The sequence below is a fragment of the Tiliqua scincoides genome, chromosome 7 (assembly GCF_035046505.1).
Source record: "Tiliqua scincoides isolate rTilSci1 chromosome 7, rTilSci1.hap2, whole genome shotgun sequence".
NCBI classification, from domain to species: Eukaryota; Metazoa; Chordata; class Lepidosauria; order Squamata; family Scincidae; genus Tiliqua; species Tiliqua scincoides.
In genome coordinates this window covers 75,398,221-75,412,006 of record NC_089827.1, presented here as the reverse complement: position 1 = coordinate 75,412,006, position 13,786 = coordinate 75,398,221, and the positions used below count along the sequence as shown (strand labels likewise).

Genomic DNA, 13,786 nt, shown 5'->3' with positions numbered 1-13,786 from the left:
AAAGTTCTGTAGTTTTCAGTGGTAGATTAAGTATGTGTTTAATAATGAACTCCCACTGAAACAAATGGAATCAGAATGCTTAACTCTGGCTGGATTGTGTCCTGAAACAGTGGTTCCCAAACGTTTTAGCATTGGGACCCACCTTAAAAAAAAGTTTTACTTTACCAGCTGCACAAACCTCTGTGGCTATAATGGAAATTGGGCAGCAGTGCTCCCCTGCTAGCAGGGTGACCCACCAAAAATTGGATGTGAACCCAGTGGTGGGCCATGGACCCACAGTTTGGGAACTACTGTCCTAAAATAAGCAAGCAAGCAAGCAAGGAACTAGAGGTGGGCTACATCTCTTGAAGCAAATTAAAAGGTTGCGTGCCTAGAAGGCGCAGTTCAGAAATTCAAACTTTATCTAATCTATCTAGCCCAGAACACAAAACACTCAGTCCTCTGTACATCCGTTAGAACAAAGGAACAATGAGCTTGGGAAGTGCCTGGCCTGAATAGCCCTGGCTGGAAACAAACACTTAAAAAACCATTTACATTGTTATAAAGTTCTTGACTGGCCACTGTCCAATAATGATATAGCATAGAAATACAATATTGCCACACAGATATTTTTTACAGCATTCTGAAATGTGTTGAATGCAGAAATTTAAATTTAAATAAATCTGTCTTGAGAAAGCTTTGAAAAGTAATTTTTTGGAAAGATTTCCAGTATGAAAACTAACGTGCTTGCATTGCAAGATTAGCAATTTAATTTCTATCCTGCTTCATGAGGAAGCTACATGCCTATTAAACAGCAATTAGCCATTTATATTTAGATATCAAAATAATAGACTGTAATAAAATTATAATATACTAATAGCAACTGCTTTTAAGTCAAAATGCCTGTATACACTGCCTTATTCAAAAATTCTTTACTTTTATTTCATCACTCCCGAATCGGCCTTTTCAGCCACACTAGACGCTGTTCCAGAACTACCATTCAGAGCGTAATACCATAGTCTTTCGAGACTGAAGGTTGCCAACGAGGGCTATTTCATAACAAGGTCTATTATACTTGTTCTACAGTATAAACTATTTGACTATGAGCCCAATCCTATGCATGTCAACTCGAGTAAGTACCATTGTAGTCAATGGAGCTTACTCCCAGGTGAGTCTGTGAATAGGACTGTAGCCTAAGTACTTGATTTCTTTTGTTATAAAACCAAGTTTTAAAAGTCATCATTTTAGGATTTGCTGTTGTGCACAGAAATATATGAATACCTGTACTCAGTATTTTCCAAGAGAAGGGAATGAGACCTGGTCACATGTGTATAATTAAAATTAGCAAGAACATGTGAGAACAGCAACAACAGTTTTTAAGAACTAGTAAAAAAAGAACAAAGATTTATTGACTTTTGGTATAAAAGGATACTCTTTTGGATATGTGTAAAGAAATGCTCTAACAAATGTCCTAACACAGACCTTCTTATGTTAATGACAGTGGTATCTGTCAGTTATAATTTGATCTCAAGCGTGTTTACTCAGAAGAAATTAAGGCTGCAATCTGATATACATGCAATCTGATACACACATAAATCTGGAGTAGGACTCTTTGAACTCCAAGAAAATTTACTTATGTATAGTTTTATGCTGTTAACCTCCCTGAATGGCACTTGCTCCCAAGGTGTGCAGCTTTTGCCTTACACAACACTTGTAAAATAAGTGTTAATTAAAATATTTTGCTGTATGCATCTGATGCAAATGACTGGTAGCAAATTATTTTTGGGACATGGTCTCATGCAACTTTACTATGCATGCTGCTTTAATAATTTATGAAACACTGACAAACAGAAAATGTGTCTACTTGATAAGTTCAAAGCCTTTGCTAACTACAGCAATAGAAGCACCATCAACAGAGTTGTTCTGGTCATTCTGTTCAGTTGCGTTTTTACAGGACACAAGTTCCAAGATGCACACAAAATGTCCTCAAATGACATTCACAAATTAAACTCAAAATCTGTTCATTTGCAGAGCATGCCATTTCTTTGCAGAATAATGTATGATCAATGATCTCTATGGCATGCACTTGTCATTTGCACTTCTAACAATATGTTACTTTTATTCTGAACAATAACTTGCTAGCACAACTAGTATATAGTTTCGCTCAACTGCATTTTTAATTCTTCTGTCACAAGTCTGATGTTTGCTGATGTTTGCATAAGAGATTGCAAAATGGTCTATTGCCTTAGTCCAGAAGGGTAACTTAGCAGTATGGAACTTCTATAAATTTCAGTCATTAATTAGAATTATTACATTTTACAAGTGTGCATCCTTATAGCACAGATTGCATGAAGTTAAGTCCCCATATTACAGAATATTGCACAAATATATCTGCACTCTATTGCACTATATGTAAATATGGCACTATATGTAAATGAATATTAAAAAGCAATGCGTTTATGTGAGCATAGGTAGGTTAAGTTAGAACACTCGAATTGGAACGAAGCTTCCCAATTTAGGAAGTCCTGCTTATTAAAAAGTTTATGACTGAAGTTAATTAGGAATGCTAAATCCAAGTTTTACAAAATACATACCGTACAACCTGAAAAAAACACATGAGATTCTCAACACTTGATTTGCAATGCACATTATGGGACATTCTTTAACAAAGAAAGGGTGCAATTCTGTATCCACCAATCTATACGTCAAATACACTAAGACGCTTTTTAAAACATCATTACCAGAACTCACTTTGCATTTCTTTTCAATTTACATGATTACAACAAGCGCAGACTAAGCCAGACAGGGCAACAGTAGATCCTCCACACCTAAAATGGACAAGCAAAACCTGCACATGTCACTCCTACCTGTTTGTACTGTGATATTGCTAGCTTCTCCGTCAGACAGAGAGACAATCCTGATGTAGTACATACTTCCGGCTTCCAAGCCACTGAAGTCACATTCAAAGGAGCTGTTGGCCTTCTGGATGGGCTGGCAAACTCGGTATATGGCATAATGGGAGTTGCAGGTGACGCTGAAGTTGCAGAGGTTCCCCACACTATTCCACCTGAGATAGACTGACCGGCTGGAGACCTTCCACTCTGTCTGATTGATGGTGCATTTGATAGGAGCTCCGAGGCTTCTCTAGAGAAGAATCAGGAAACACACCATGGTTATTTATTCTAGAGAAAATGATTTCTCTCATCTTTAAACTCACCTAAATCTCTCGTTTTACATTTCAGACCCTTGCACCTTAATGTGATTAACAAGAAATCCCTTGATTTTGGATAGATTTCTCATGTATATGGAGCCCAACATATGCTCATGCACTGGTCCACTATCTTAATTTATCTGGAATGCCCACCACTTTCATGCTCTAGAGCAACGATGTTCAACCTTTCACGGCACAGTGACACCGCACTAAAATGGTCAAGGCACACCATCAGTGTTTTTGACAACTGACAAGGCACACCATGCTGCTGGTGGGAAGCTCACATCCCACAATGGTCCTTCTGATAAATGACCTTCACCTACAACACACCTGCATATCATTTGCAGCTTACCAATATGCCACGGCAAACTCCCGCGGCACACCAATGTGCAGCAGCATGGCAGCTGAAAATCATTGCTCTCTAGAGACATGAGCACCAGTGCAGAATTGTCCTACAGGTGTCAGTTGAGAAGAGCACCACACATGCAGGTCTGACACACCTTTTCGCACTTTGGATCAGGTGAGAAAGGGATGCTCCTTCCCAGAAAACATGTAACATGAAGTGACACTGCTTGATCAATGCCCGCCCACCCCATACCCCAGTGGCACTTCTGACCACCTTAAAGAAGTATCAGTAGGTACTGTGGAGAACTTTGGTCATCCTTGGAGAGGACCTTCCTTCTGACACCTATTGAAGGTCGGTAGATGAGTTGAACTGGTAGGGACCTATTGTGGATGGGGAGACAGGTGAGGCAGAACTTCCCCACCGGAGTCCTTTGAAAAGCACTGCTGCTACGTGAGATGCCGAAGCACCCATAACCCATGCGCAGAGCTTTCCTTCTTTCCAAAGCCAATTTCACATACGTAAATGAGTTGAGCTGACAGGGACATGTTGTGGGTGGGGAGGCAGGTGAGACAGAGCCTCCCCACCAGAATCCTTCAAAAAGCACCACCCTGTGAAGTGAGGCAGGTAGAGTTGAGCCTCTCCACTGGAGCCCTTTGAAAAGTGCCATGTGTGAGGCGAGGTAGAGCCTCCCCACCGAAAAGCACTGCAGTGTGAGGTGAGGCAGAGCCTCCCCACTGCAGTCCTTCAAAAGCACCGCCCTGGGAGGTGAGGCAGGTGAGGCGGAGCCTTCCTGTGCCAGGCGCAGGGCTGGGTGAGGCGCTCCAGCCTCCCCACTCGCACAGCAGCGGCTCCCAGGCTCCACGCGTGCCCGGGCAGCTCCCGGCGCGGTGGGGAGGCTCTGCCTCACCTGCCTGCCCAGCCCGCGCGGTGGGGCGGAAGGCGACCCTCCCCGCAGAGCCCTGACCCACCTTGAGCAGGGCGAGCGCGAGCAGCCACAAGGAGACCCCCGCGCCGCGCCTCAGCCTCAGCCTGGCCATCCGCGTGGCGGCGGGCGCTCAGGAGCCTGCCCGAGGTCTCCTGCGGGCCGCGTGCGCGCAGGGGCGGCTGCTGCTGCTGCTGCTGCCCGGGGAGGCGCGGCTGGGCACGGCCATGCTCTGCGAGGGGCGCCTGGCGGGGCCGCTCTCCTCCTGCCCTGGCCGGCCGCGCGCCGCTCTCCAGGCGACTCCCGCGCCATCCCCAGCCCGGCTGCGCTCTCCGCCTCCGCCCTCTTCCTTCCTCCGCCTCCCCGCCCTCCGTCCCGGGGCTGCTTCGGACCCCGGCGCGGCCTTGAGGCCGCCTCTCCTCCCCCCGGAAACCTCCGCGGAGCCGGCCCGACGCAGGTCTACTCTGAAGGAAGCCCCATCACACTCAATGGGACTTACTCCCAGGAAAGTGTGGAGAGGATGGCAGCCTCCGAGCCCCAGCCCAAGCAGGTCTACTCAGTAGTAAGTCCCATTATAGTCAAAGGGGCTTACTCCCAGGAAAGTGGAGAGGATGGCAGCTTCTGAGCCCCATTCTATGCAGGTCTGCTCTGAAGTGAGTCCCATTATAGTCAATGGGGCTTACTCCCAGGAAAGTGTGGTAGGATGGCAGCTTCAGAGCCCCAGCCTAAGCAGGTCTACTCAGTAGTAAGTCCCATTATAGTCAAAGGGGCTTACTCCCAGGAATGTGGACAGGATGGCAGCCTCTGAGCCCCATCCTATGCAGGTCTGCTCTGAAGTGAGTCCCATTATAGTCAATGGGGCTTACTCCCAGGAAAGTGTGGTAGGATGGCAGCTTCAGAGCCCCAGCCTAAGCAGGTCTACTCAGTAGTAAGTCCCATTATAGTCAAAGGGGCTTACTCCCAGGAAAGTGGACAGGATGGCAGCCTCAGTCCAAGCAGGCCCTGTCCTAGGAGTCATAAGAAGAACCTCGCTGGATCAGGCCTTAGGCCCATCTTGTCCAGCTTCCTGGATCTCACAGTGGCCCACCAGGTGCCTCAGGGAGCGCAAGACAAGGGACCGGCATTCTGGTGCCCTCCCTAGCAGCCAGCCTTCTGAGGTAGCCCACTTCTAAAATCAGGATGCTGCACATGCACATCATGGCTTGTAGTCCGGGTTGGATTTTTCCTCCAAAAACCCAGATGCCATGACCACATCCTGTGGTAAGAAGTTCCACAGACTAATGGCACACTGGGTAAAGAAATATTTTATTTTGTCTTTCCTCACTCTCCCAACATTCAATTTTAGTGGCTGTCCCCTTGTTCTGGTGCTGTGTGAGAGGGGAAAAAAGCCCCCCTCTATCCACTCTATCCATCACCATCACCGCATCCTGTGGCAAGGAGTTCCACTAATGACCACTAATGTCCACTAATGACATACTAGGTAAAGAAATATTTTCTTCCAGAAATCTGTCCAGCCCCCTTTGAAAGGCATCCAGGCCAGATTCCATCACCACATCCTGTAGCAAGGAGTTCCACAGGCTAATGATACGCTGGGTAAAAAAATGTTTTCTTTTATCTGTCCTGACTCCCCAGACACTCAATTTGAGTGGATGTCCCTTAGTTCTGGTGTTGTGTGAGAGGGAAAAGAGCACCCCTCTATCCAGTTTATCCATCCCCTGCATAATTTTGTATGTCCTAATCATGCCCCTCCCTGGCACCTCTTTTCTAGGCTGAAGAGCCCCAAATGCTGTAGTCTTTCCTCATAAGGGAGGTGCCTGAGCCCAGTAATCATTTTGGTTGCTCTCTTCTGCACCTTCTCCAGTTCCTCTGTATCCTTTCTGAGATGTGGTAACCAGAACTGGATGCAAAACTCCAGGTGTGACCTTACCATCCAGTCACCAAGTGTCGCTTGGTGTACCAAGAGTCACTTGTCCTCTCAGGGGCTGCTGGTGATTCCAAGCTGGTTTTGACCTAGTGGCCTAGCTAAGGGCGTGAAGGGGACTGCAATTTCACCAGACAACAAGTTTGGGGGGAGGGGCAACAACCTGAGCTTGACACTAGTGGCCAAAATTGTGAAAACCGTGGTATGTACAAATAATATCATCATGTTACATACCATTTGATCTGGAATTTAATGCAGAATGCAATGAAACAAACAACATCAAAATACCTATATTCTCTCAAAAGTTATAAAACACAGAGCGCGATACCATAGTCTTCCGAGACTGAAGGATGCCAATGATGATATAAAACACAACAGCAGAAAATAAAAACACAACTGCACTGTGTAACAAAAACTGGATTTCTGATCAAAACTGATCAATGAGACTGATTGTTCCAAGAGCCAATTACGTGTTGTTAGGAAACCAGCAATATGGGGGGAAACCATGGTTGGAAACCATGGTTCATGGTTTCCAAATCCGAGAGCCAATTACGTGTTGTTAGGAAACCAGCAATATGGGGGGTAAACCATGGTTGGAAACCATGGTTCATGGTTTCCAAATCCGAGAGCCAATTACGTGTTGTTAGGAAACCAGCAATATGGGGGGGGAAACCATGGTTGGAAACCATGGAAACCATGGTTCCTAACTATGGTTGTTAGGAAACCAGCAATATGGGGGGGGGGAGGAGGCCTGGAAGGAGGTGGTAGAGGAAGTGAGAGGCAAGCTGCTGGGGGGGGGAGGCTGATTTCCCCCCTTTTTCACTTTTATAAAAGCCCAGGCGTGATGTCACTTCCCGGGCATCATTTTGAGCTTGGCACCAGGCTACACAATCATTAGCCGTGCCACCATAGTCACTTGTCCTCTCAGGGGCTGCTGATGGTTTGCAGCTTGTTTGGACTGCAACAGAAAACAAGGGCTCCACAGGTCAAAGTAAGGATGAGGCCACTGAGAGGCCAGCACAGAAGCCCCAGTGTCACAAGCAGGCTTTCCCCCCCTCAACTGTACTGCCCATGCAGTAGCATAGCTGGGGGGGCAGAATGGTAAGTACTGCAGGCAATTGTGTGGCTAGAGGTGGTGCAAAGCATTAAGTTTTGCAGGTGCCTGAATGTGCCATGCAAGTGGCCCTCCCTGTCCCCTTCAGGGCCCTGCCAACATGCTTCCTGGTGTGAAGTAGCCAGGAAGGACAAAGTAGAAAACAACTCCAAGACAACAACCTCAGCAACTCCCCAGAACTCTCAGTTGTGCCAAGAAGCCCTGAAATGCCCTTTCAAAGCTCTGCTACGACCCATTTTTTCTAGTCAACTCTTTAGTATCTTTTACAGGAAATGCAAATTTCCTCTCTGATGCCTTAGAAAGAATAAATCAGTAACCAGCAGACTTATTTTTTCTCTCACAGTTGAATCAACATGCCCCTCTACTTCCAGAACACAGAGTATTTTACCAATCAGCACTTCATGTTCAGTGATATTTCAGTTCCATATAATCCCATCAACAGGAGAGCGTCACTAAAAAGAAAGATGGCCAGCTCGTCTCACTACTTCCTTATCTTTCATCAAAATCTGCCTCTGAAGCAACCACTTGCCAGATGAGTATGCAGGGAAATTTCATATTCTCAGGGGAAAATGTAAATCAACTGCTAAACTTCAGAAAAAGCAGCTGACATTAATTTTGTCATTTATTTCCTTTAATTTAGGCTTCACCGCTAAGAATTGCTGCAGAGATGCATATTGCTGGACTCTCACAATTTTTCCACTCCATGCTTATTGCCATAACCACTATGGCGCTGCAGTAGCTCTCAGAAAACTACACTGGGCTCTGTGCAGTGTGAAGAGCCAGGCACAGGACGGGGAGGAAGGATGGAAACACAGAGCTCTTTCCCCCCTGTTGGAATGCCATGGCTACTACCACCACCGTTAAGCGTGGTTTAAAGGGAAGGGTTTTGGAGAATTGTGGGCTTCTGTGCATGGATGGGCAAACTGGGAATTCTTTTGCAGCTTGCCTTTTAATTCAGAGAAAAATTTGGGTCTTGAAATGTTAATCTCTTTTTAGAGGCTAGTGGTCACCACCAAATCTTGCGAGTTTTCCCTATTCTGCACATCCTGGTGTCATCTTGGCTTACCTCAATCTCCAAATGAATAGATTACATAGCCCTGTTCCCCATTCATACTGATCCGCGCAACATGGAGGGCTGGAAGTCAGGGCTCATAACAGAGCCGCATAAGTTTATCAATAGGGTACATTTCTTTGTTCTGTGCTCATTAAAACCACTATTGAAGCTTAACTGGTACTAAGGCACAGTAAATATGAAAATTTCAACAAGGACTGTCTATTTTAGCTGAGGTAGGCTTTGAGGTAAAGAACTAGAAGTATGTTTGAGGACTGCCTGGGTGTATCACTAGTAGCTCATTCAGAACCTTTCCCAAGGTTTCCTGGCTTTTTTGAAACCACCAGTCTCTCGCCTTTTTTTTTATCAGGAGGAAATGGGCTTTGCACAGCTTTTCTCATACTTTTGAAAGTGCAAGCTGTAGATTTAATTTGCAACCCAAGGTTGCTCAAATGTAAACACACCAAAACAAAACTAAACAACCACCACCCCCCAAATCAACCAAGTAACTACCATTGTCCCTTGAAAATAGGGTGACCTCTGACAGCAGCATCCAGGTTTTCACTGTGTCCATGAAGAAATGTTATTGTTCTTAACCTTAATACATAGCACGTAATGCAGTCCTCTAACTTTTGAGGGTTTCAGATAAGCATTAAGCAGAAAAACTTGTTCATACTTCTATATATATGTGAACAAGTAATACATCTGGATGAATGGTCAAAGCAAAACATTGTGATCCACACTGGGTTCTATCACACATTCACATACTTAAAATGGCATTTCCATTTGAAAATGCAGAGATATGCTGGGGCACATTTTGCTCTGCAGTACTTCAATACACCAAGTCAGAAATACATCTCTAAGGGCGCAATCCTAACCAATTTTCCAACCCTGACATAGCTGTGCCAATGTAGCATGCACTGGATCCTGCAATGGGGAGGCAGTCAAGGGGGCATCCTCAAGGCAAGAGCATGTTTGTTACCTTACCTTGGGGCTGTATTGGGGCTAGGTCAGTGCTGGAAAGTTGGTTAGGATTGCACCCTAAATTGTCTATTTTGCTACATCCACTACATATCCACACACTATAATCCACACGTAAGAAGCAGACAAGTTTGCATCAGTAATAGTTGAGAGATTTATCAGAAGGTCTTTAACCAGAATGATGCTGGTTGGTACAGAGCTAAACCTCATAAAATCTTCCATTGATCAGTCATTTCAACTTATGAAAGACTGAGGTTTGCCCTTTGGTAGGAGAAGAAAGAGCTTCCTTGGCCCCTTCCAATTTTGTGTATGATTCTTTTCTACACACAAGTTTCTCTCCCACGCACCGTCCCACACAATGCCCTGGAACATTATATCAGGGGCTACATGGTGACTACAGAAAAATAAGTCACTAGTAGGTGGGACCAGTTCTCCTGGGGAACAAGTTCAGGCAATGGGTAGACATCAGCTCTGGGCTCTGCAGAGACCCTGAAGTCATGCCAGCTGGCATGAAAGTGATGTCTGCTGACATCTAGACTTCAGGACACTTGCATTCATGTATTTTTCATGTGACCTACCTATTCTGATGATGTGATTGATGTAAGAACTTGGAAAAGCTCAGCCAGTTTGAATGTCTTAGATTTAGTACAATGCAGTTTGTAAACCCCTGGGCTTGAGGGATTCCATTCTCAACACAGCTGCAAATGATCTGCAATCTATTCCTGTCAATAGTTTATCTTACCTGTTCTGTGGTGCTAGAGAAAGGATGAGTAGTTGTGGGGATCCTGGGTTTTTCTGTCACTTCAAATAAATTCTGGTTAAGTTGAGGTTTGTGCATGTTTTTATTGTTGCTTTCTGTACCACTTCTGAGGGACATTATTGTACTGCTGCCGCCAAGAAAGTTTGGTGGAGAATGTGTAATGGGTGCAGGGGGTGTACTTCTTGTAGTCCAAATGCACATGTCAGCATCTTCTTGACAATCTAAGATGAATAAAGGACATCATATAAAATCAATGCTAAAAGAAGAAACAGTCATTTACGTACCAATCATATCTTTTAACTGAATGTGAATGTAATCAACAATTTTAGGAAATTGTTTATCTTTTGATTACCTTTTAACTTAAAAAGTTTTCTTAAGCTTCCAACTGTATTTTCAGCTGGAATTGCTATGGTTATATTATCGACATTACTTCTCATTTCACAACACTTTTTTTTTTGCATCATATGATGGGCATCAGGGCATGTATTCTCTCAGGATGCTTGATCAGTGTTTTTTACAGATCCAGATGCCTAATAATGAATTTATCAACTGGGCAGACCTTTCCATGCGCAAGTATTGGCACATTACTACCTAACATCTATAGCCCACTTAACAATGTCATGCTATTGGTCAAACAGCAACCTAGAAGTATAGTTGCATACCTGATAACTGGATATTTTGTATGTTCTGACTATGGGGTGCTTCTTGTATTAAAAAAAGCTTCTATATGGAAACATGTTCATGTAGGAAATTACAAGCAACCCATACTTAGGTCATCGTGTGTAAGGATTGCACTTACATGTATTTTGCTGTCCCTGTAGCTCCTCACTCACCAGTATACTGTGAAATACCCACATGAGTGCATGAAGCTTCTTTAAACTAAGACAGACCATTGGTCTAGAAATCAGTATAGTTTACTCTGATTGGTAGCTCCCAGGAGTCCTGAAAGGTCTGCTCAAATTTCCCATTAGTCTCTAGACAAAATTTAAAGTGCAAGTTTTGACCTTTAAAGTCCTGAATCACTTGAACTCAAGGTATTTCAAAGAGTTCCTCCCAGGATGCTTCCTTGATAAGATAAAATCCTGCTCCTGCAGAGTTTGATTTTTGTTGAAGAAGGAATAGGACATTCTCAGTGATGACGTGCTCATTGTGGAGCTCCCTCTCCAGGTATGTTCAGCAGACCTACTTGGTTTGGAGGTTTATATTTCATTTTTATGTCTCATATTTTCACAGAATATACCTGTCCAGTTGGAGGTCAGCTGGAACGTGAACCATCAGGTGAACTGGCTGTGAGCATTCACACCTGCTCTAGGTAAAACCTCAAGAGCTACTTCAGGCTATTTTCCATCCATGTTCCTCTTGATACAAACAGGGTGATCCCCACCTGTATACAAAGGGGGCACACATATCTTGTGGATGGGTTGCTAATACCTACAGTTGGCTCCCTGGCAAAATTGCTGACACCAAGTAAGAGGCAGTTCACAGGTTTTCCAGAAGCACCATCTAGTAGTGATTTTCAACCTTGTTTCATGACACACTGACAAGGTACTAAAATTGTCAAGGTACATCATCAGTTTTTTGACAAAGCACAAACTGACCTTGACAAGGTCAAGTTTGTCAAGTTTGCCAAGGCCTTGACAACTGACAAGGCACACCATGCTGTTGTTGGTGGTGGTGGGGGTCACATCCCCCAATGGCCCTACTAAAAAATGACCCCCAAATGTCCTCCCCGCCCCTCCAACCATTGCTCATCCCAGGAGGCAAAGAGCCATGGATAGTCTGGTGATCCTCTATGTCTTCTCTCCTTTTTAAGTGCTCTGTACTAGTGTACCCAAGTTAAATTACTAAATAAAAGCAGGCCTGACTCCATCCTGATTTGCCTGTGTGCTGAATTTTAATACTTCGCCTGACAACTGGTGACCAACCAAGCAAAACGTGCCCCAAACCATCCATGCCTTGGAGCTGGATAGGCCTCATTGTTGCTGTCCCAGGAAGTTGATCCAGGTCTTGGTGGGCTGCTATATATTGGCTGACAGGTGGCTTTCAACTTGGTTGGTCTCAGATTGCTCAGATCTGCTTTATAATAATAGATCATTTAGGGCTTTAATTTCCATGTGAACTGCCATGCCTGGAAACAGCCTTCTGGCTAGCGGGGGTGGGGCACAACCCTCAAGCTCCTCTGAGAGGGCCATGATTATATGGACTTCTTTGTCACCTATCTTTTAGGGATTGCTAGAGGTGCAATTAGAGTGTGTGGGAAGAAGCAATTACCTTCATTCCTCCCACATTTCGTGGTGCTTTCTCCCTCCATGGGTAAGAGCAGGGCTTTTTTTCTAATGGAACGTGGGGGGACGGAGTTCCGGCACCTTTTTGCAGGGGCCCCTCCCCTTTGGAGGCATTCCAGGAGGGGGGAGCAAAATAGAGGCATTAGCTGGATGGGTGCTGAGGGGTGCAGAGTGGGCGGGCACCTGGCCCCTGCCTGACCGCACAACTACCCCCTCCTGCCCCCATCTCCAAGCTCTCACCTGAGCCCAGCCCGCCTCCCCTCCCCCCACGCTCTGCTTCCCAGCGCAGCTTCTAAGCTGGTGGAGGGCGCGGCACCCACGGAACGCCCAGGAACTGGCTTGGCGGAGGAGGAGGGGAAGGAAGCTGGCTGGTGCAGCCCCCGTGCCAATCTGCAGCACGAGCCTAGGCATGTCTACTCAGAAGTATGACTCATTGTGCTCAATGGGGCTTGCTCCTGGGAAAGGGTGCATAGCCTTACAGCCTGAGAGCCCAAGCATGTCTACTCAGAAGTAAGTTCCACTGTGTTCAATGGGGCTTACTCCCGGGAAAGTGTCATAGCCTAGCAGCCTGAGTAGACAGGCAGAGGCAGGGCTCTGTGGCTGCAGTCCTCTCCACACTTTCCTGGGAGGAAGCCCCACTGCCTCTAGTGGGACTGACTTCTGAGTAGACAGGCACAGGATTGGGCCCTGAGGCTGCTATCCTATCCACAGTAAGCCCCATTCACTAAAGTGGACTTCTAAGTAGACATGCATAGGATTGGGCTCTTAGCTGCAATCCTAGGCACTTTCCTGGGAGTAAGCTCCATTGACTAGAACAAGATTTACTTCAGAGTAGACATACCTAGGATTGGGCTCTTAATCCTGGCAGAGGTATATATTTGCACCCATTTTCACATGCTAAGGGCAGGTGAAAAGGCATTCTACGTGTGTACAATGTGCTGTCCAGCCTTGCCGGAGATCCTCCTCGTCCTTCCCCCACAAGCATGCCCTCCACCAGCCAGCGTTTGCAGCTCCTCTCCAGCAATGCACTGCAGCTGCTCAGGGCAGCAGAGAACATACAATTGCCTGCCAAGCGCCTTCCCAAGACACAGAGTATTCTGATACCTGAATTAAACCACATTTAATCACTTGTTTGCAAATGTAGCTGTTTCTATGTGCACCTCAGGACCCCTCTCGTGTAAGAATTCCGTTTTTGTTCTTACTCCCACAGTTGCTT

The 13,786-nt window shown here is 45.6% G+C and overlaps 1 protein-coding gene across 1 annotated transcript in view; it reads right to left on the bottom strand.

Moving 5' to 3' along the window:
* PTPRB (protein tyrosine phosphatase receptor type B) overlaps window positions 1–13,786 on the bottom strand; it is an 81,230-nt gene that overhangs the window by 58,530 nt on the left and 8,914 nt on the right. The window contains exons 3-4 of the mRNA XM_066633323.1: window positions 10,268–10,506; window positions 2,847–3,123 (exon numbers count right to left, since the gene is read on the bottom strand). Of these exons, the coding sequence (XP_066489420.1) occupies window positions 2,847–3,123; window positions 10,268–10,506 (516 nt within the window). The remainder of the gene's footprint in view (window positions 1–2,846; window positions 3,124–10,267; window positions 10,507–13,786) is intronic.